This window comes from Eubalaena glacialis, chromosome 3 (assembly GCF_028564815.1).
Source record: "Eubalaena glacialis isolate mEubGla1 chromosome 3, mEubGla1.1.hap2.+ XY, whole genome shotgun sequence".
NCBI lineage: Eukaryota > Metazoa > Chordata > Mammalia > Artiodactyla > Balaenidae > Eubalaena > Eubalaena glacialis.
Genome location: NC_083718.1, coordinates 194,893,877 through 194,913,882, shown reverse-complemented (window position 1 = coordinate 194,913,882; position 20,006 = coordinate 194,893,877). Strand labels below are relative to the sequence as shown.

Sequence of the window (20,006 nt, the reverse complement as noted above, 5' to 3'; positions counted from 1 at the left end):
GACTCCTGCACTGAGCCTAACCCCGGAGGAGCTCAGACGGGCTGCTAAGGGAGGCTGGGCCCCGGTCAGGATGAAGGCTGAGTAATGAGGGAGGAGGGAAGCCAGGGGTCAGCGGCCGCAGCTGCCGTCCAAGCCGCCAGCGGTCGCCACCCTACGAGCTGGCCCTGCTGAGCCCCTTCCCCAAACTCTCACTTAATCACACCGCCTGGCGGCGCCGTCGGCGCCGGCTAACCGGCAGAGTGTGGGCCCTGCCCGGGGGCTGGTGGGTGGGCACACAGCCAGCGGACTCAAACCTGGGCGCCTCCCGGCCTCGGCCTCACCTGAGGCGGCGATCGGGGCCCGGGCTGGACGCCGCCTCCTTCCCAGCGGCGGGCCCGGGTGCAGCAGCGACGTCCCGCCGTGAAACGCCCATTGTCTGCTGAGGCCGAGGGGGAGGGGACGGCCGTAGCCTGAGACCGGACACCAGGAGGCCGGGGCTGGGGGAAGGGGCCGCCCTGCCCCGTCCTCTTCCCCTCCCCCACCGGGACGGCCAGACACCTGTGACTCCGGGCCGCCTGGCGGCCGGCGCTCGACTGTTCGACGCGCTTCACACACAAGCGGGGTACCCTCGAGGTCCCGGCGGTGGGGACAGGCGGACCGCGCCCTCCGCGGGACCAGCCGAGGCGCCGCCGGCCGCGACGCCCGACATTAAAGGTGTGTGCGCACGCGCGGTGTGTGCTCGCCGCCGGGAGGGCGGTGCCGCCCCACCCCCACCCCCTCCTTTCGGGGGCAGCTGGGCCCGGCCCCTCCGGAGTGAGGGAGGGGTCATCTGCGTAAGAAAGGGGTCGGCGGAGGGCCAGTAGGTAGGACTTCCCATCCTCTCTAGACTCCATTCCCCATCTTCCTTCTCAGGGCCAGGGAAGCACCTGGAGGGGCGCAACCACACCGTGTACTTGGGGGCACACCCAGTGTGTGTTGTGTGACCGAGGGGCAAGTTTTGCATTGCATGAAGGCGTGCAGTGTGTATGCACGCAGGTGAGTGTGTGACACCCAGTGCCTGTGCAGACTTGAGTGAGTGGGTGTACATGTATCTGCGTACGTGAGGCCTGGGACATCGAGTGTGTGTGTGTACACGTGTGAGCAGTAGCGTGTTGCTGTGTGTAAGCCCAGAGGGGGGCCGATTCTTGGCTCGGAGCACCCTCTGTTCCTGGGGTCTGAGCCTGCGTGGCCTAGTCAGGGCTGAATGATTTTGAGTCTGAAGATCCCAAAATAGCTCGGGTAGCCTGAGCTCCCCTCCCCCAGCTGGCTCTGAGGCCTCAATGGCCCTTTGTCTCTCTGAAGGCATCCAAGCCCTGTGGGGGCTCAGGCTCGGGCTCGGGCTGGGGCTGGGAGGGACCGGGCTGCATGCGGGTCCCCTTTCCCCAGGCCAGACCTGACAGGCCTTGAGCACCGCCACCACCACCACGTGAGCCCTAAGGCCAGCCCATTTGCTGGCAGAGTCCAGGGTCTCTGCCTGGGGGAGGCCTGCCCTGCCAGCACTGGCTCCCACTGACCCCAGGGCTTGCCCCTCCCACACTCTGGTCCCCTTGCCTCCCCTCCTCCAGCAGGGCCCAGCCATGATGTCCCAAGCTGCAGTGGCAGCAGCAGACAGGGCTCCTGTGCGGGCGTGTGCCCAGTGCGTACGTCTGTGGTTTAAACCCTGGCACTGTCTGTGGGCCCCTCCCTGAGTCAAGGGATTCAAACTGCAGTCCTGGGGGCTGCAGTGAGAAGTAAATGGGAAATGTGTCACTGCCTGGGCTCACCACACCAAGTTCTGGGCTCTGGGCCAAGCTCTGCCCGGAGGAGATAAAAAGTCAGACCCTGCCCTGGGTGCTCCAAGTCCGGGGCATCGCCACTCTCAGTGTGGTGTGGGCAGTGCCAGGGTGTGGTGTGGTGAGGTGAGGGGGTGGGAGGCTCCCCTGAGGAGAGAGTGAGGCCAGCCAGGGGCAGGGTCTCCAGGTGGCCTGACAGATTGCTACTCTGGGTCCATCGCGGCACGGGGTAGGGGGGGGGACCACTTTGTGTATTGACTTTTCCTGCAAGGTTTCAGTAGACCCTCAGGTTCCAGGGCTCCAAGAGGTTTGAAGACCTCTCCTGTGGGTGATGGGGGACCCGGACAGGGTGGGCTGAGCCCGCTGAGATTTGGTACTAGTGTGCCTGGGCGCAGGATTGAAAGGAGTCCAAGGAGATGGACCTGAAGAACCATCTGGGTGCTGGCTGGCAGGTGGTTGTCCCAGCCAAGGAAGGGGGGGGAGAGCCCACCCGACGAGGAGGGAGTGAGCGAGGTGTGTGTGGGAGGACTCCAGGGACATGTTTGTGAGGCAGCTGCACACGTGATGGGGAGGACGGGAGTCCCAGGTGGGCCGCGCGCCCTGGCCCGCTGTGACGTCAGGGTCTCGACGTTCCCGGAAGGCCTCTAGGGGGCGCTCCAGGCTTGCGGTCTGGGCCTGGAGCCCCGCGACTATTTGCATAACGCTCATTTACATGGGACTCATTTGTATGATCCTGTCACCTCGCGGACGCGAGTTGGGGGTGCGCGGATGGTTTGAGGTGCTGCTGTCAGTTCCTAGGGAGGGGTGGCGCACCCTCTGAATTGAGCCCAGCTCACTCCCCACCTGTGTGTATGTACCTGGAGACGCTACCCCCACAGTGCCTGGGTCGCGCCAGCAGGAGCAGAGACATTGACACGCACACGCGGTAACACGCAGACCGCAGCCCAGAACCGGGTCCTTCGTGCAGGCCGATCCCCCCTGCGGGGACACAGACAGACCCTCGGACACTCCGCCGCGCCGCCGCTCACACGCACAGCCCAGCCCAGCCCAGCCGGGTGGGAGCGGGAGGGGACCCTGTCCCGTCCCACTCTCGCCCACCTACTCGCCCCCACTCCCCAGCCCCCCACCCCGCCCTCACACCTGCCTTCTCTCCAGCTCCAGCCTCCGCTCCCCCTCATCTCCTACCCCGACCCCGGCCCCCATCCCGACCCTGCACCCTCCCCAGCCCCAGCGCCCCACCTCTGCGCCCTCCCCGGCCCCCGCTCCCTTCCAGCCCCGGTCCCCCCAGCCGTCCCCCAGCGTCCGCAGCCCCTGCGTTCTCTTTTGTGCCGTCGCCCTCCCGTCCTCATCCGCCCGACCCTCCTTGCGGCGCGAGCCGCGACTCCCCGCGGACGCTGGGGTCCCCGGAGGCGTCTTCCTTTGTCTCTGCTCCCCGCCCTCCCTCCGCGGCGCCCCTCGCCCCTCGCTCACCGCCTCAGCCCCGGCCTGGGCGCGGGGAGCGGGCGCGGCCCTCCGCGGCCGGCTCTTTATTCTCTCCCTCCGGAGGCGCGCTCGCTCCTCCCGCTCGCAGCCGGCGCCGCTCCCGCCTCCGCCGGGGACCGAGTAGCCGGGACCCGCCGAGTCCCGGGCGAGGGGCCGCTCGCCGCCCTTGCCACTCGGACCGGCTTCTCCTGGGCAGCCAGGCGGGCAGGATCCGGGGCTGCGGGACTCCCCGAGGCTGTCTCCGGGAAGACTGAGCCCAGCGGGAGCCCCGCGGAGAGCTGCCGGCGCCTCCGGCCCAGGCGCTGACCGGTGTGGACAGCAGGGGTGGTGCTGGCCCTCGGTTCCTCCTCCGCCTCCCTCCGAGCCCAAACTTGGGATTTCTACTCCAGGAGAATTCTGCACACCTCCCATTATGAGCCTCAAGGGCTGTGGAGGGGGCCTGGCACCCCCCACTCCCCAGCTGTGACTGGAGCTGAACTTTGAGAATATAGCGGCTGTCAACTGCCCCAGGGGTCCAGGAATGGGGCGAGTGGCACCGAAGAGGCCCAAGGGCACCCCGTGAGGACCCCCACGCCTCAAGAGTGGGGGCTGAGGAGCCCGGGCCATGCCTCCACTGCCGCTGGAGCGGGACCCCCGGCAGCGGCGCGGGGTCTCCCTGCTGGTGCGGTATTTCATGATCCCCTGTAACGTCTGCCTGATCCTCCTGGCCACCGCCACGCTCGGCTTCGCGGTGCTACTCTTCCTGAACAACTGTACGTCTGTGGGTGTGGCAGTCTCCTGGGCCCAGGTGACCCTGCCTCTCTGCTCGCTGAGGTCCCCTGCCTCAGCCACCAAAGATTAGGGGACAGGCAGGGTCACAGAGAGGCCACCAGCTGTGACGTGGCTCAGATGGGCCACTGCATCGTCTGGGAACACCATGGGTCGTTCTCCGGATGCCTGGGCCCCCCGAAGGCTGTCTGTGGGCTGGGGGGGGGGCAGGGGCTGGCCCTCATCCTGAGCTGCAGAGACAACTTTCGTTGGGGGGTTGGGGGCAGCTGGCTACGCTGGGAATGGGGGCTTTGGCAGGGCCTGGGGCTCATCTCGGGAATAGGTGGCCGCCCACACCCCTGCCACTGGGCCTCCCCGACAGGTGTCAGACCATGATGGTACAGCTGGAGGGGCAGAGAAAAGCCAGGGCCTCTGTCTTTGTCCACCGCCAGGCCTCAGCCTCTGTCTTTGTCCACCTTCAGGGCTCAGAGTGGAGCCAGGGAAGGGATGTGTGCAGGCAGGGGTGACCCCTCCAGGCCGGACAATGGGACAGGCTTTGGAAGGACTGGCTCGGGCTGGGGGAGGGGGGGGGCCTGACTTGGAGATTTGTTTTTTTCCAGACAAACCTGGGACCCACTTCACACCAGTGCCCCCAACGCCTCCGGATGGTGAGTGAGGGCTCAATTGGTGACAGACTGAGCTTGGCAATCTGTGCCTGGAGGGGCGGTGGCACTCTTGGTGGTCAGGGGGCCGTTCTTGGGGTGTGTACATCAGACATGTTAGCTGTGTCTGGAGCAAGAGGAGGCTGGGTGAGGGAACCTGGGTCCTTCCTGGGGAGTCCACAGTGGCGGACAGCAAAGGGAACGTGGGGTCCGGAGTCCCTGGGCCTGGCCCCATCTTGGCCTCAAAGTTGGGACTGACTTAGTCCTGGAGCCCACAGGTTGAGAGATGGGTCAGAAGATGTGTACAGAGGGCGTGGGGGGCCAGGGGCTCAGGGAGAGGGCCTCGGCAGGACCAACAACAGCTGTCTGAGGAGGGATGGGCGGGTCTGTTCCTGGACTGAGCAGGCTGGGCCTGGCCTTCTTGACCTGCTTTGTGGGCTGGGGCCCGGCCTCCCTGGGGGCTGCTGTAATTAAGCTAATATGAGAGGGGAAGAGAGGAAGCTGTCAGGGCCTCAGGAGGGCAGGGGAAGGGGTGGCCTGGGGTCCTCCTGGGAGAGGGGGCTGCTCCCAGGTCTGCTTTCAGTGCCTGGGCCCCCTGCTGGGCAGGCGCGGCCCGGGTCCCTGGAAGTACACAGAGGGCCGTCCACACATGGGATGGGCCGTGGGAGGGGGCAGGTCTGCACTGGGCTGGGGGTTTGGGCCCAGGACTGAGCCTCTCATAGGCTGTGGACAAGAGGCCTGGAGCTGGCTGGATTTAAACACCTTCCTTTCTCCCAGCGTCCCCAGCCTTCTCTCCTCAAGCCCCAAGGCCTGCCGTGTCTCTTTTCCTTCACACATGCATTAGCTCGCCCCACAGCCTTCCACATGGGCCCCACACCTGCACTCTGATCCCATCACACATTTTCGGGACAGCTACCCCACATGACCATCGTCATCCCTCCCAGGCACACACACAGCACATTCTTGGTCACAGGCAGGGCTCAGGGCATGCGCTCCATCCTCCAACCTACCCAAGTCTGGGGAGAGAGTTAAATATACCCACTCCAACCGGCGGAGGCTTTAAAAAGCCACCACCGCCTCCGGCATCGCACATTGTGAGGGAGCCTTGGGCAAGGAAGGAGTGAGGCTCCTTCAGGAGGGCAAGCATGGCAGAGCCCCAGAGGTGACGCTTAAGGGCCATGAAGCTTGCAGGTCTCTGGGCGCTCCACCTGCGCTAAGGAGGGGCAGCCTGCATGATGAGGGTGCAAGTCTTGGAGGACGAGGAACCTACTGGTCATACAGGAGTAGGTGTCCTTGGCCCAGGGGTTAGGACCTTGGGTGGTGTCCGGCTGGACCAGGGTGACCAGAGGGAGAGAGAGGCTTGAGCCCCAGGGCACAGACAGAGAGCAGCTGGGCAGGGAGCCTGAGGGGCAGTGTGGTGACCAAGTCCTCGGCCATGGGGTCAGGACCCTGGGAGAGACCTTGATCAGCAGGTCCAATTGAAGCCAGATAGAGCAGCCAGCCAGACGGGGGAAGTGCCCGTGGGTTTGGCCTGGGGGTCCCCAGGGCCTTGGGCAAGTGAGGGCTGAAAGTGAGAGGAAGTGCTAAGGGAAGAGAGAAGGAGACCGCGGGAGACGGAAAGTGAGGAGAGGGGCTATGAGTAGGCAAAGTGTTGAGCCAGGACAGAGGGGTGGCCGATGTGCGGACAGCTCTGACTGCTCTAGTCATCGCAGCGGCTGACCCCCCACCCTGCACAGAGTGGCGTGCTGGGCCTCTCCAAGCCTTTGCAGGTATTGGCCCATTTAGCCTCACAACAACCCTGGAGGGTAGGTTCTATTGTCCCCATTCACTGGAGGAGATGCTGAGGTATGGCGAGGCGATAACTTGCCCACAGTCACTTGGCGGGTGAATGCCGTGGGGCAGCCTGGCCCCAGGATCTGATGAAGCATCTGCGTGGGTGCCCAGATGAGGTGGGGGGAGGACAGGGGGGTTGCAGGGAGTTCAGGCTGGGGTATCCGTGCTGGCCCCACCCTGGCCTCCAGCCCCAGTTCACTCAGCCTGTGGGCAGTGGGGGCAGGGATTCCCAGACAGACTCCCAGGAGCCTGGGGTGGGCTGTTGCTATGGTGACAGCTCCAGCTCCCCGCGCTGCTCCACCCCCCTCGGAGTTGAGGGTGCTTCCTCCTGCCCCACTGCCTGAGCCTGCTGGGAGGTGATGGGGGGGGCGCCCCCGACCCCCATAACTTATTAATGATAAGTGCACCCAATTAAACATTTATTGGATCCAGACAGCCGCAGCCCGTAATGGGCCTGCCCCGCCTATGGGGGTGTCACCCTGGGTGGGAGTCCTGAGAAGTCAGCCTGCCCGCTGCCCTGACACTGTGCTCAGGAGGGCCTGTCCTGACGGCTCTGCGACTCAGTGAGCGGGTGTGCGCTGGCGACACTGCAAAGCTGAGAGCTAAAATGTTTAAAGAAGAAAACAGTCGGGTCCGCAGGGCTCAGTGTGCTGGGGTCCCTGAGGAGGTCATGCTGGGTGTGAGGTGGGGCAGCAGGACCTGGGGAGGGGGTGGGGGTGGGGACATTTCCTGAGGTGGGGGCCCAGGAGGATAGGTGAGGAAGGATGAGGTGTGTGGATACCCGAGGGGCCCTAGGGAGAGACTGCAGCTGGGAGGCCTAGGAGGGAGGGCAGGCCACGAGCCACAGCAGAGCACGGACCCGGGGGAGGCTGGCTGTGGGGACGTGGAAGGTGGGGGAGTGGGCAGAGAAGAGCCCAAGTGGGGACAGGCCTGAGGAGAGGGGAGGCCTCCAGAGAAGCAGGAAGGGGAAGAAGTGAGAAGAGAGGGGTGGGGGCCGGCAGGGCACTGGGTTCTGGGCCGAGGGTGGAGCATGTGACCTGACCTCAGATAACCCCACCCCCTGTCCTGCAGCTGTATGACCTCAGGCCGGTCCATGAAAGGCAGAGGAGCTGGTCCCTGGGGAGGTGGCAGGGGCCAGGTGTGGACGGGGACACTGGAGCAGCTCCCAGGGAGGGGGCGGGGCGGGCCGGGGTTCTGAGGGGTAGGTCACAGTCGGAAGAGGGGCTTCGATTCTGAGGTGGGGATGCTGATTCCCTGTGATAGAGTTGGCCTGGGGGCTGCCTGTCTGTCTGTCCTCTGTGTGGGGAGTGGGTCAGGAGCAGATGCAATGCCCCTTCCACAGTTGCGGGGCTGAGGGGGGCGGGGGCAGAGAAGGCTCTGCGGGGCGGGGGGAGGGTTGTTGAGAGGTGGAGGGCCTGAGGCCCTGGCTGTGATGGGCGCACCCGGGGTTCCTGTGAGCGCCAGCACGAACATGGGTGGGCACGCATGCGCATGTGTGACCGTCCGTGCAAGATCCTGGCAGGTGTGCGGACGTTGGACTGTGTGCTTGATGACCGTGGGCCTGGAGGGGGCAGGGGGGTCGGGCCCCTACCCACCCTGTCGCGTCTTCCGCCCCACCCGCAGCGTGCCGAGGAATGCTGTGTGGCTTCGGCGCCGTCTGCGAGCCCAGCGCGGAGGAGCCGGGCCGAGCCTCCTGCGTGTGCAAGAAGAGCGCCTGCCCCAGCGTGGTGGCACCCGTGTGCGGCTCGGATGCCTCCACCTACAGCAACGAGTGCGAGCTGCAGCGGGCGCAGTGCAGCCAGCAGAGGCGCATCCGCCTGCTGCGCCAGGGGCCCTGCGGTGAGTGCGGGGCGGGGCCTTGGTGAGGGGGATGCGGGGGGGGGGGGGGGGGGGGGAAGCGGGGACTGTGGTGAGGGGGGGTGGGGCCTGCAGTTGGGGGGGTGCGCGGGGGCGGGGCTGGAGCGGGCCTTAGTGAGGAGGGATGAGGAGGGATGAGGAGGGCGGGGCCTGCGGTGAGGGGGTGTGCGGAGGGCCGACCGCCGGCCAGTGTGACCCCACCCTGCTCCGTCCACAGGGACCAGGGACCCCTGCTCCAATGTAACCTGCAGCTTTGGCAGCACCTGTGCACGCTCCGCGGATGGACTGACAGCCACGTGCCTGTGCCCTGCCACGTGCCTGGGGGCCCCCGAGGGCCCCGTGTGTGGCAGCGACGGCACTGACTACCCCAGCGAGTGCCAGCTCTTGCGGCAAGCCTGCGCCCACCAGGAAAACGTGTTCAAGAAGTTCGACGGCCCTTGCGGTGAGCGCCACCCCTGCGCGTGTAGCATGACCTCAGTCAGTGTGGGCACACAGCGGCAGTGCCCTGACCTCCGCCTTCCCGCCCCCAGACCCCTGCCAGGGCTCCCTCAACGACCTGAGCAGCATCTGCCGTGTGGACCCCCGCACGCGGCGCCCCAAGATGCTCCTGCGGCCAGAGAGCTGCCCTCCGAGGCAGGCGCCCGTGTGTGGGGATGATGGGGTTACCTATGGTAATGACTGCGTCATGGGCCGAACCGGGGCCATCCGAGGCCTCCTCCTCCAGAAAGTGCGCTCTGGCCAGTGCCAGCCTCAAGGTGGGCGGCTCCTGGGGGAGGGCCCCGTCCTGGCACTCTGCATGACCCAGGGCCCTGCCTGTCCCCACCCTCCCCTGCATGCCTCATGGGTCCCCGCTCATCACCTCGTGTGCCCGTGGATCCCCTGCACATCCCAGCGTGGGGGCTGGCGTGGTACTCTGGCTCTTCTGATCTCCTTGCCCCCCCAGACCAGTGCCCAGAGGCGTGCAAGTTCAGTGCCGTGTGTCTGTCCCACCGAGGCCACCCCCGCTGTTCCTGCGACCGTGTCATCTGTGATGGGGCCTACAAACCCGTGTGCGCCCACGACGGGCACACATACGACAATGACTGCTGGCGCCAGCAGGCCGAGTGTCAGCAGCAGCGCAGCCTCCCCGCCAAACACCAGGGCCCGTGTGGTGAGCACCGTGGGCGGGCTCCGTGCTGCGAGCAGGCTGGTCCGGCAGTCCCCGCTGCCTGTCATCACATGCCATCTCCATCCTGAGTCATGCTTCTCCTTCCTGGGGTTGTGGGCGACAGCTGGTCACTCTGGGGAGGCTTGGCAGGGCTGTTGTCCGTCAGCGGGCTCTGGGGTGGTGGGATCTGTCAGGAAGGTGCCTGCAGCACCTGGGGGGATGTGGGGCAGAGGCAGGGGTCCATGGGCAGGCTCCCTGGTACCTGCCCGACAGCCCTCAAGTCCTCCGGGTCCCACGCTCTTGGGACACACAGCCCCCTTAGAGGCAGCGTCTCAGTCGGGCTTCGAGGGACCAGGAAGGGGCAGAGACGGCGTGTCCTGCGTGGCCTGGGGCTCCGCCCACCTCTAACTCCGTCCCCGTCGGCCGGTCTGTCCATCTTTCCGGTCTCTCTTTCTGCGTCTGTTTCCTCTCCTCTGCTCTCTCTTCCCTCTTGGCTCCACCTCTTGTGTCTTCCAGCCTGACCTGCTGGCAGGATGAGGTACCGCGCCTGCCGCCAGGAGCCCACAGCCCGAGGTCTGCCCCCCGCGCGGCAGGGGGGGGGTGGCTCGCTGCTGCCTGGCCTTGTGGTCCTCAGAGCAAGTGGACAGACACCTCCCCCCCCCCGTGTGGCCCTGGGTGTGGCTCTGGGTTGCAGACTCCTCCCCCCACAGAGAGAGCACCACCCCCCCATGCATGGGTGTCCCAGGGCTGCTGGTGGTCAGGGGTCAGTGGCCTGGGTGGGCTGGTAAACCTGGCCCTCCCACCAGCCCCTGAGATCAGTCCAGAGGCTCCTGTGTCTAGAGGGCAGCCCCGCCCCACACTCATGCAGGGACCTGGGGCCGTTAGAGTCTGTGTGCCTGTCCATGTCTGTCTTGCGTCTGTCCCTTTCTCTGCTGTGTCCTGTGCATCCCGCCCTTCTCCTGGTCCACTCTTCCTACACCATCCCCACCCTGGGAAAGGGTCTGCTGCGTGGGGCTGGGGGCTTTGTGCGTTGCCTAGGAGAGCAGGTGGGGACCCTACTGAGTGCCCACATTCTCCCCAGACCAGCCCCCGTCCCCATGCCGCGGGGTGCAGTGTCCATTTGGGGCGATGTGTGCTGTGAAGAATGGGGAAGCCGAGTGTGCTTGTCAGCAAGCGTGTTCAGGCATCTACGATCCCGTGTGTGGCAGCGATGGCGTCACGTACGGCAGCACGTGCGAGCTGGAGGCTACGGCCTGCGCCCTTGGGCGGGAGATCCGGGTGGCTCGCCGAGGACCCTGTGGTCAGTGGTGGATGAGTGGGTCTAGCTGGGGGGCGGCCGTCCTGGTCACCGTGGTGATGGAGCCCTCTCCCCAGACCGCTGTGGGCAGTGCCGCTTTGGAGCCCTGTGCGAGACTGAGACCGGGCGCTGCGTGTGCCCCTCCGAGTGCGTGGCCTCGGCCCAGCCCGTGTGCGGCTCTGACGGGCGCACGTATGCCAGCGAGTGTGAATTGCACGTCCACGCCTGCACACGCCAGATCAGCCTGCACGTGGCCTCGGCTGGACCCTGCCGTGAGTGGGGCTGGGGGCACCCGGCGGGCTGTGGTCCCGTGCCTCCTCCACCCAGTATCAGCTGACCCCCCCACCCCCGGCCCCGCCTTCTGCAGAGACCTGCGGAGACACAGTGTGCGCCTTCGGGGCCGTGTGCTCAGCGGGGCGGTGCGTGTGTCCCCGGTGTGAGCGCCCTCCGCCCGGCCCCGTGTGTGGCAGCGACGGCGTGACCTACCGCAGTTCTTGCGAGCTCCGCGAGGCGGCCTGCCAGCAGCAGACGCAGATAGAGGAGGCCCGGGCGGGGCCGTGTGAGCAGGGTAGGCTCGGGGGCAGCTGGTGCGGGCTGCTGGGCGCCAGCCTCGGCCGGGACCCCGAGGTGACCTGGCCTCCTCCCCGCAGCCGAGTGCGGCTCGGGCGGCTCGGGCTCTGGAGAGCACGGTGAGTGTGAGCAGGAGCTGTGCCGGCAGCGAGGCGGCGTCTGGGACGAGGACTCGGAGGACGGGCCGTGCGTCTGCGACTTCAGCTGCCAGAGCGTCCTGAGGAGCCCGGTGAGGCCCCCACCCTCCCCTGACTCCCACTGGGCAGGGAGGCGGGGGCCGTGGCCGCCCACACCTGCCCTGACGCCATTCCTCCAGGTGTGCGGCTCGGACGGGGTCACCTACCGCGCCGAGTGTGAGCTGGAGAAGGCCAGGTGTGAATCGCGGCCAGAGCTGTACGTCGTGGCCCGGGGAGCCTGCCGTGGTGAGTGGGCGTGCGGGCGTGTCCGGCTGTGTGTGGGCACACATGTGCCTGTGCAGAGGTACGTGTGCCCACGGGTGTGAGGCTTGTGGGGGTCCGTGTCTTGTTCGAAGCTGTCGCGTGTGTGCCCCGGTGGGCCTGTGTGAACACGTGTATTGTGTGTGCTGTTAGTGCATATCTGTATTTGTGCAGCTGTGGTGCGTGGACGTGTGTGCCTGCCGCTCAACAAGTGTGCGCTAAGCATCTACTGTGTGCAGGGGGGCATCAGTGAACCAGTGAGGCCCACCCTCCGGGCACTTTTTCTTCTGGGAGGAGACTGACGGTGACCGGCAATCGTTGTATCTTTGTGCACGCACAAGTGCGCCTGTGTGTGTCTGCGCGTGGGGGAATGTGGCGTACATGTGTGCCTGCCACCTTGCAGAGGCCCACTAATCCGAGCGTGTGGCTCTGGTTGTATGTGTGTGCACGGGGCTTCATGTCCACGATCTGTGGGCGTTTCACATGTTGCTGGTACCTGGTGTGCAGACACATTATTGTTGTCTTATGTGGTATGGGGTTCTCACCTGTGACCCGAGCTGCAGACCCACAGGCCCTGGAGGGAGCCGGCATCAGGAGGGCTGAGTGGTGACGGCGGGGGCGGTTGAGGCAGAGTGGCCGTGCCCAGGTTGAGCGTCTGGCCCTGCCTGGCATCTCAACCCCTGCCCCTCCCTGCAGCCCCCACCTTGGCCCCGCTGCTGCCTGCGGTTCCCCTGCACTGCGCTCAGACCCCCTACGGCTGCTGCCAGGACAACATCACTGCTGCCCGGGGCGTGGGCCTGGCTGGCTGCCCCAGTGAGTACCCGAGCCTGGCCCTGACCCGCAGCCAGGCAGAGCCACGCAGCTGCAGTGACCCTGTCTTGCCCTGGCCTTGCAGGCTTGTGCCAGTGCAACCCACACGGCTCCTACAGTGGCACCTGTGACCCGGCCACAGGCCAGTGCTCCTGCCGCCCGGGCGTGGGGGGCCTCAAGTGTGACCGCTGTGAGCCCGGCTTCTGGAACTTCCGTGGTATCGTCACCGATGGCCGGAGCGGCTGTACCCGTGAGTGGCAGGGCCCATGACCGGTCCCCAGCTGAGCACCGCTGCCTGTCTGCCCTGCCCCTGTTCTCCTCATCCCCCCTGGCAGGGGCTGGGCCAGGCTCTGGAGCCCGTGGGGAAGCCAGGCACAGATCTCAGCCTCCTCCCCTGCCTCCCAGCCTGCAGCTGTGACCCCCAGGGTGCCGTGCGGGACGACTGTGAGCAGATGACCGGGCTGTGCTCCTGTAAGCCTGGGGTGGCCGGACCCAAGTGCGGGCAGTGTCCAGACGGCCGTGCCCTGGGCCCTGCTGGCTGTGAACCAGGTGAGGGCCAGACCTGGCACTGCCCCTGGCCCCCTGTGCTGGGGATGAGGCCGTCATAGGGACGGGCTTTCCTGAGCCAGTGGGCTCTCCCGTGTCTGCCCCAGACTCTTTGGCACCCAAGACCTGTGCTGAGATGCCTTGTGAGTTCGGGGCGTCCTGCGTGGAGGAGGCTGGCTCCGCCCACTGCGTGTGCCCAACACCCGCCTGTCCAGGGGCCAATGCTACCAAGGTGAGGGATGGGTAGTGTGGAGGGTAGCGGGGGTGCGGAGGGGCCTCCCCCCAGCATCCGTGCCCTGTGCCCCAGGTCTGTGGGTCAGATGGAGTCACCTATGGCAACGAGTGCCAGCTGAGGACCATCGCCTGCCGCCAGGGCTTGGACATCTCTATCCAGAGCCTCGGCCCTTGCCAGGGTAAGGCCTTACCCACTGCCCCAGACTGACCAGGAAGGCCTGACCCTGCTCTGACCACCAGCCCCGCCACCTGGAATCTCCTCTCCTTACAGAAGACATCACTTCCGGCCCCCGTCCGACATCCGCATCTGTGGCCACCTCAGGGCTTGACCTGAGCAAGGCACTGCTGCCTCCACCCAGCGCCCTCTCCCTGGCTCCCAGCAGTACCCCTCGCAGCCGGCCCACCTCTCGACCCGCATCACAACCTTGGACCACTGCCAGCATCCCCAGGACCGCTGCAAGGCCCGTGCTGACCATGCCTCCCACGGCCCCCTCCATGGCAGCCAGCCTCGCCACATCTGCCTTTGGCGAATCTGGCAGCGCTGATGGGAGCGGTGACGAGGAGCTGAGTGGTGACTTGGAGGCCAGTGGGGCTGGCTCAGGAGGTGAGCACAGGCTCCAGGACATGGGGGCAGGGCCCAGGAGGGCTGCATCTGGGACTGGGCTCAGACGGCACCTCCCCAGGACTCGAGCCTCCTGAGAGAGACAGCGCTGGGACCCCCGGGCCACCCATGGAGAGGGCTTCCTGCTACAACTCGCCTATGGGCTGCTGCTCAGATGGCAAGACGCCCTCACTGGACGCAGAGGGCTCCAACTGTCCTGGTGAGTGGGTGGCCGGGGGCCAGGGCGGAGCGTGAGGAATGGCCTGGACGCATCCAGGGATGCCGTCTCTCCTCCCGGCCACGGGCCTGTCCAGCAGGTGGGCTCCCAGGGTTTGTGATCTTCTGATCTTAGCACACATGTGCAAGCGGTCTTGGGGATTCAGTACATGCAGACATAACGTGTGTTCTCGGCCCCCGCACATGCTTGGGTGCCCAGGACCCCGTGGCTAACCTGTTTTTCCTGTTGCAAGCCGGCCTGGGGCACTGCTCCAAGGAGTCTGTCTGGTAACCGATGCCAGCCCTGCCCCGGGGTCCCCACTAACCTCATGACCATCTGACTAACCGCCACCTGCCCTGCACCCCGCGTGGCTTGCTGCTGGGGCCTGTGCCCATGGCTGGCCCAGAGGCCAGGCAGGTGCCAGGCAGGACCTCACTGCTCCCTCCCCCGCAGCCACCAAGGTGTTCCAGGGTGTGCTGGAGCTCGAGGGGGTCGAGGGGCAGGAGCTGTTCTACACGCCGGAGATGGCTGACCCCAAGTCCGAGCTGTTTGGGGAGACCGCCAGGAGCATCGAGAGTGCGGTAAGTGTGGGGCCGTGGCCAGGGTGGCAGCCCCTACCCAGCCACTGGCCTTTTTCCCAGGACAGACCCAGAGAAGCGCTGGGGTGGGTGGGGGGGGGAGGGCCCAATGGTCCAGCCTGGGCGGCTTCCCGGAGCCCTAACTCACTCTCCACCCGCAGCTGGATGACCTCTTCCGGAACTCGGACGTTAAGAAGGACTTTCGAAGTGTCCGCCTGCGGGACTTGGGGCCCGGCAACTCCGTCCGAGCCATTGTGGACGTGCACTTCGACCCCAGTGAGCCCCCACCCCAGTCCCCCCGGGAAGTGGGAGGGCCACCCTGGTCTCCACCATGCTCAGGGTCCCTCCTCCCTAGCCACAGCCTTCAGGGCACCCGATGTGTGCCAGGCCCTGGTCCGGCAGATCCAGGCATCCAGGCGCCGGTCCCTGGGCGTGAGGCGGCCTCTGCAGGAACACGTGCGGTTCATGGACTTCGGTGAGAGCCTGGTCCGGCCGCCAGCCACAGCTTGTCCCCACCCTCCGTCCCCCACGCTGCGCACTGCGCTCGGGATCCCTGCTCCTCGCGGATCCTGACGGTTTCCCCTACCCCCAGACTGGTTTCCTGCGTTCTTCACGGGAGCCACGCCTGCTGCAGCCACGGCCAGAGCCACCACTGTGGCCCGCCTGCCACCTTCGGCTGTGACCCCTCGGGCCCTCCATCCCAGTCACACGAGCCGGCCCGTCAGCAGGACCACAGTGCCCCTCACCGCGCGCCAGCCCCCCACCCCTGCCCCTAGCCGTATGCCTGCACACCGGCCCCCGCCCCCAGGCACCCAGCAGCCCCCAAGGCCCTGTGACTCCCAGCCCTGCCTCCACGGGGGGACCTGCCAGGACCAGGGCTCAGGTGGAGACTTCACCTGCCGCTGCACAGCGGGCAGGGGGGGCGCTGTCTGTGAGAAGGGTAAGGTCATCCACGCGGGGGAGGGGCAGGGAGGCAGAGGGGGCCAGGTTGGGGAGGGCCGGGCCGCTGGGAGTCGGGGGCCGGGCAGGGGGGCCGGGCTGGGGTGAGGGGCGGGTTGGACTCCCTGGCCCAGCGCTGGGGACAGGGCTGGGGGTTTCAGACCGGCAGTCAGAGCCCGGGCAGCCGGGTCCTCTGTGCCCTCCACTGCCCCTCCGTCTCCTGCAGCACTGCGCCCCTCCGTGCCGGCCTTCGGGGGCCACTCCTTCCTGGCCTTCCCCACCCTCCGTGCCTACCACACCCTGCGCCTGGCGCTTGAATTCCGGGCGCTGGAGCCCCAGGGTCTGCTGCTCTACAACGGCAATGCCCGGGGCAAGGACTTCCTGGCACTGGCGCTGCTGGGGGGCCGCGTGCAGCTCAGGTGGGTGGCGGGCGGTTGGGGGGTCAGGGATGAGGGTGGGGACTGGGGGGCAGGGCTAGCCCGTGGTCCTGGCTCTGTTTGGCTGTCCCGAGCGCCTTTTCCCGCCCCCCAGGTTCGACACAGGTTCGGGGCCCGCGGTGCTGACCAGCTCAGTGCCCGTGCAGCCCGGCCGGTGGCATCACCTGGAGCTGTCTCGGCACTGGCGCCAGGGCACTCTCTCGGTGGACGGTGAGACCCCTGTCCTGGGCCAGAGCCCCAGTGGCACTGACGGCCTCAACCTGGACATGGACCTTTTTGTGGGTGGCGTCCCGGAGGACCAGGCTTCCGTGTGAGCATGGAGGAGGGTGGGGTGGCCCCGACCGCAGACCCCCGACCTTGGCCCTGATCCCTGACTCTTGGGGGTGGCATCCAGGAGGTCCAAGCTTCCCTGTGGATAACAAAGGGGTTGGAAGGATGGGTGTGGACCACGGCTGTGACCCTGGCCTCAACCCCAGCCCTTGACTGGGATCCTGATTCTGTCCTGATCCTGAGGACCAAGCTGCCGTGTAATCACCAAGGAGGGGCTGGGCTGGCCCTGACCTTCAGTCCCGACCCTTGACTCTCAACCCAACCCAACCCACCTCCTGATTCTGTGGGTTGACTGTCCATCTTGTGAGGACCAAAAGAGGGGTTGGGGATGGGGAGCAACCCTGACTCACGACCCCAGCTGATTGAGGGACGCCAGTGTCACAGTTGGTTGTGAGAGAGGACAGACAGCTCTGGTCTCCGGCCTCTGACCCCTGACCCTCTCATCTCGGTGGCAGGGTGCTCGAGCGGACCTCTGTCGGCGTCGGTCTTAGGGGCTGTATCCGCTTGCTGGACGTCAACAACCGGCAGCTGGAGCTGAGTGACTGGCAGGGGTCTGCGACCCGAAGCTCCGGAGTGGGCGAGTGCGGGGACCACCCCTGTGTGCCTAACCCCTGCCTCGGCGGGGCCCCGTGCCAGGCCCTGGAGGCCGGCATGTTCCACTGTCGGTGCCTACCCGGCCGCTTTGGTGAGGGCGGGCCCTGGACCGGGTGCTGGGGGGACTTGTGTGTCTGTGCTTGGGACTCAGGCCTCCTGGGACCCCAACCTGCCTCCCTCCAGGCCCGACCTGTGCTGACGAGAAGGACCCTTGTCAGCCGAACCCCTGCCATGGGGCAGCCCCCTGCCGCGTGCTGCCCCAGGGCGAGGCCAAGTGCGAGTGCCCCCGGGGCCGGGAGGGCAGCCTCTGCCAGACAGGTGGGGACAGCGGCGCTCAGGGCAGGGAGGGCGGTGGGGGTGAGGGGGCTCTGGGGTCAGGGCCCGGCACCCCGTGTGATCCTCTCCTGTCCTCACAGTCTCAGAGCGGGAGGATAGCCAGCCTTTCCTGGCCGACTTCAACAGCTTCTCCTACCTGGAGCTGAAAGGCCTGCACGCCTTTGAGCGGGACCTGGGGTCAGTTGGGCAGAGGGGTGGGTGAGGGGAAGCAGCCCGCAACCCCATCCCGCCATGGGGTGAGGGGGCATCGAGACACCCCCGCCTGCCCTCATGCGACCCCAGGGAGAAGATGGCGCTGGAGGTGGTGTTCCTGGCCCGGGGCCCCAGCGGCCTGCTCCTCTACAATGGGCAGAAGACAGACGGCAAGGGCGACTTTGTGTCGCTGGCACTGCACGACCGTGTCCTGGAGTTCCGCTACGACTTGGGCAAGGGGGCAGCGGTCATCAGGTGGGCCGCACGGGGGTGCAGGGGGCCGGCCTGGGCGCCTGTGCAGTGTCCCTCAGGCCCCTGCCGGGCAGGCCGGCTGAGCCCCGGTCTGCTCACGGCACTCCCCCTTCTCCAGGAGCAAGGAGCCAGTGGCCCTGGGTGCCTGGACCAGGGTCTCCCTGGAGCGAAACGGACGCAAAGGAGCCATGCGGGTCGACGATGGGCCCCGTGTGCTGGGGGAGTCCCCGGTGAGCGAGTGTTTCCCGGGCTGCCGCACCTGCTCCCGCCGCCCTCCTCCTCCCGGGCGGCGTGCGGCCCCCGCCCCACAGCCCGCGCTCACTGGACTGTTTTCTCTCCTCTGCCCCGGGCCTCTGTCTGTGTCTCCTCTCTGCCCCCACTGCTCCCCGGCCCTTGCTCTGCAACCCCACCCCGCTCGCCCTCCGCTCTCCGCTCTCCGGATGCCAGAAATCCCGCAAGGTACGTCCCCTCTCACCCTGCTGCACCCTCTTCTGCCACCTCCGCCCCTAGAGTAGCTCCCCCCCACTAAGCCCGCGCGTGGCCACGTCTGTGATTAACTCTGCTTCCACCAGGCTGGAGGGCGCGGGGCGGGTCATCACCGGCGGGCGGGCCCTGGTCTGGGGCTCGACCTGTTCCTGCCCGGTGGGTGGGCTCCACAGCCCCTCACCCTGCTGCACCTCCCCCCAGGTGCCGCACACCGTCCTCAACCTGAAGGAGCCGCTCTATGTGGGGGGCGCCCCTGACTTCAGCAAGCTGGCCCGGGCAGCTGCCGTGTCCTCTGGCTTCGATGGCGCCATCCAGCTGGTATGTGGGGCGGGGGCGGTGCCCTGGTACAGTCTCGAGGGAGGGCCTATCCCAGAGGGGGCTTCTGTCCTCCGGGGGTGGGGGCTGTCCGGGCAGGCTGGACAGAGCCTCTCGCTCCCCATCCCCCAGGTCTCCCTGAACGGCCGCCAGCTGCTGACCCGGGAGCACGTGGTGCGGGCGGTGGACGTCTCGTCCTTTGCAGACCACCCTTGTACCCAGGCCGAGGGTCACCCTTGCCTCCACGGGGCCTCCTGTCTCCCTCGGGAGGCCTCCTACGAGTGCCTGTGTCCTGGGGGCTTCTCGGGGCTGCACTGCGAGAAGGGTGAGGGCCAGGGCACAGGGCCAAGGCTGGACGGGGCGGGGGGAGCCCGCCCACGGCCGCACTCACCCCGCTGTCTCTCAGGACTGATTGAGAAGTCGGCCGGGGACCTGGACACACTGGCCTTTGACGGACGGACCTACATCGAGTACCTCAACGCCGTGACGGAGAGGTAGTGTGCCCACCGGAGCCAGGCGCCCCTCCGCCCTCCGCTCTCGGGTCCTGTCTGGGCAGCCGCACAGGGCTAGACGCGGGACCCTCCACTCCTGCCCCCGGCTCTGTGCCCACCTCCGCCCCTCCTCCACCCTCCTTCCTTCTCACTGTCTCTGTCTCTTTGATTCCAAGCGAACTGACCAATGAGATCCCAGCGTAAGTAGCTCCGCCTCCACCCTCGCTGTCACCATCCTCTGCTCCTCACCCACCCGGCAGCACATCCGAAGGGCGAGGGCAGAACTTCCTTCCCCAGTGGAGGAGGATGGGGGTTTGGGGGTGCTGTCTGTGCTGCCCGGGGCTCAGTTTCCCAGCTTGGAAGTGGGGAGTCACCCCTTTCCCAGATGTGTGTTGAATGCCAGCCCACCCCTCCACCCCTTGCAGCTACTCGCCTCGCCACAGGGCACCGGCACGGCGTGCACGCGTGTGCACACTTGTAGACGCGCACACTCATGCCCCCGTGTCTGTGTGCGCACATCCACGTGTGTGGGGGGCCATCCAGGGCTCCCTCCCGACCAGGGGCCCTCGGTCTTCCTTCCATGTCACCCATGCCCCAGCTCTTCCCTCTGCACCTGGCCTGGGCCATGCCCACCAGCTCTGGGTCTGCCCATGTGTGTTGCACGTGTGGCATTGCCAGGGCTCCGTGGTGGGTGGAGCCAGTGTCCCAGGGTCCTGTGTGTCTTCCATGGATGTTTGCTCCTCCCACCTTCCACTGGTGAAGAGGGGGTGTGGGGAGGGGCTGCTGCTGGGTCCCGCCCCACTCTGCGCTACAGCCCGTCTGTCCC

At 66.9% G+C, this 20,006-nt stretch overlaps 1 protein-coding gene across 2 annotated transcripts in view; it reads left to right on the top strand.

Moving 5' to 3' along the window:
- Positions 1-20,006, top strand: part of AGRN (agrin) — a 32,808-nt gene that overhangs the window by 9,854 nt on the left and 2,948 nt on the right. For both annotated transcript variants that reach the window (XM_061185204.1, XM_061185205.1), the window contains exons 3-33: positions 4,640-4,687; positions 8,138-8,353; positions 8,589-8,813; positions 8,902-9,126; positions 9,315-9,521; positions 10,600-10,818; positions 10,893-11,087; positions 11,183-11,383; positions 11,466-11,614; positions 11,702-11,807; positions 12,519-12,635; positions 12,718-12,882; positions 13,038-13,181; positions 13,286-13,410; positions 13,486-13,591; positions 13,684-14,016; positions 14,096-14,233; positions 14,684-14,811; positions 14,970-15,084; positions 15,164-15,283; positions 15,401-15,748; positions 15,974-16,166; positions 16,279-16,494; positions 16,970-17,199; positions 17,292-17,426; positions 17,525-17,621; positions 17,727-17,891; positions 18,007-18,118; positions 18,576-18,692; positions 18,822-19,014; positions 19,096-19,183. In XM_061185204.1, the coding sequence (XP_061041187.1) occupies positions 4,640-4,687; positions 8,138-8,353; positions 8,589-8,813; positions 8,902-9,126; positions 9,315-9,521; positions 10,600-10,818; positions 10,893-11,087; positions 11,183-11,383; positions 11,466-11,614; positions 11,702-11,807; positions 12,519-12,635; positions 12,718-12,882; positions 13,038-13,181; positions 13,286-13,410; positions 13,486-13,591; positions 13,684-14,016; positions 14,096-14,233; positions 14,684-14,811; positions 14,970-15,084; positions 15,164-15,283; positions 15,401-15,748; positions 15,974-16,166; positions 16,279-16,494; positions 16,970-17,199; positions 17,292-17,426; positions 17,525-17,621; positions 17,727-17,891; positions 18,007-18,118; positions 18,576-18,692; positions 18,822-19,014; positions 19,096-19,183 (5,176 nt within the window). The remainder of the gene's footprint in view (positions 1-4,639; positions 4,688-8,137; positions 8,354-8,588; positions 8,814-8,901; positions 9,127-9,314; positions 9,522-10,599; positions 10,819-10,892; positions 11,088-11,182; positions 11,384-11,465; positions 11,615-11,701; positions 11,808-12,518; positions 12,636-12,717; positions 12,883-13,037; positions 13,182-13,285; positions 13,411-13,485; positions 13,592-13,683; positions 14,017-14,095; positions 14,234-14,683; positions 14,812-14,969; positions 15,085-15,163; positions 15,284-15,400; positions 15,749-15,973; positions 16,167-16,278; positions 16,495-16,969; positions 17,200-17,291; positions 17,427-17,524; positions 17,622-17,726; positions 17,892-18,006; positions 18,119-18,575; positions 18,693-18,821; positions 19,015-19,095; positions 19,184-20,006) is intronic.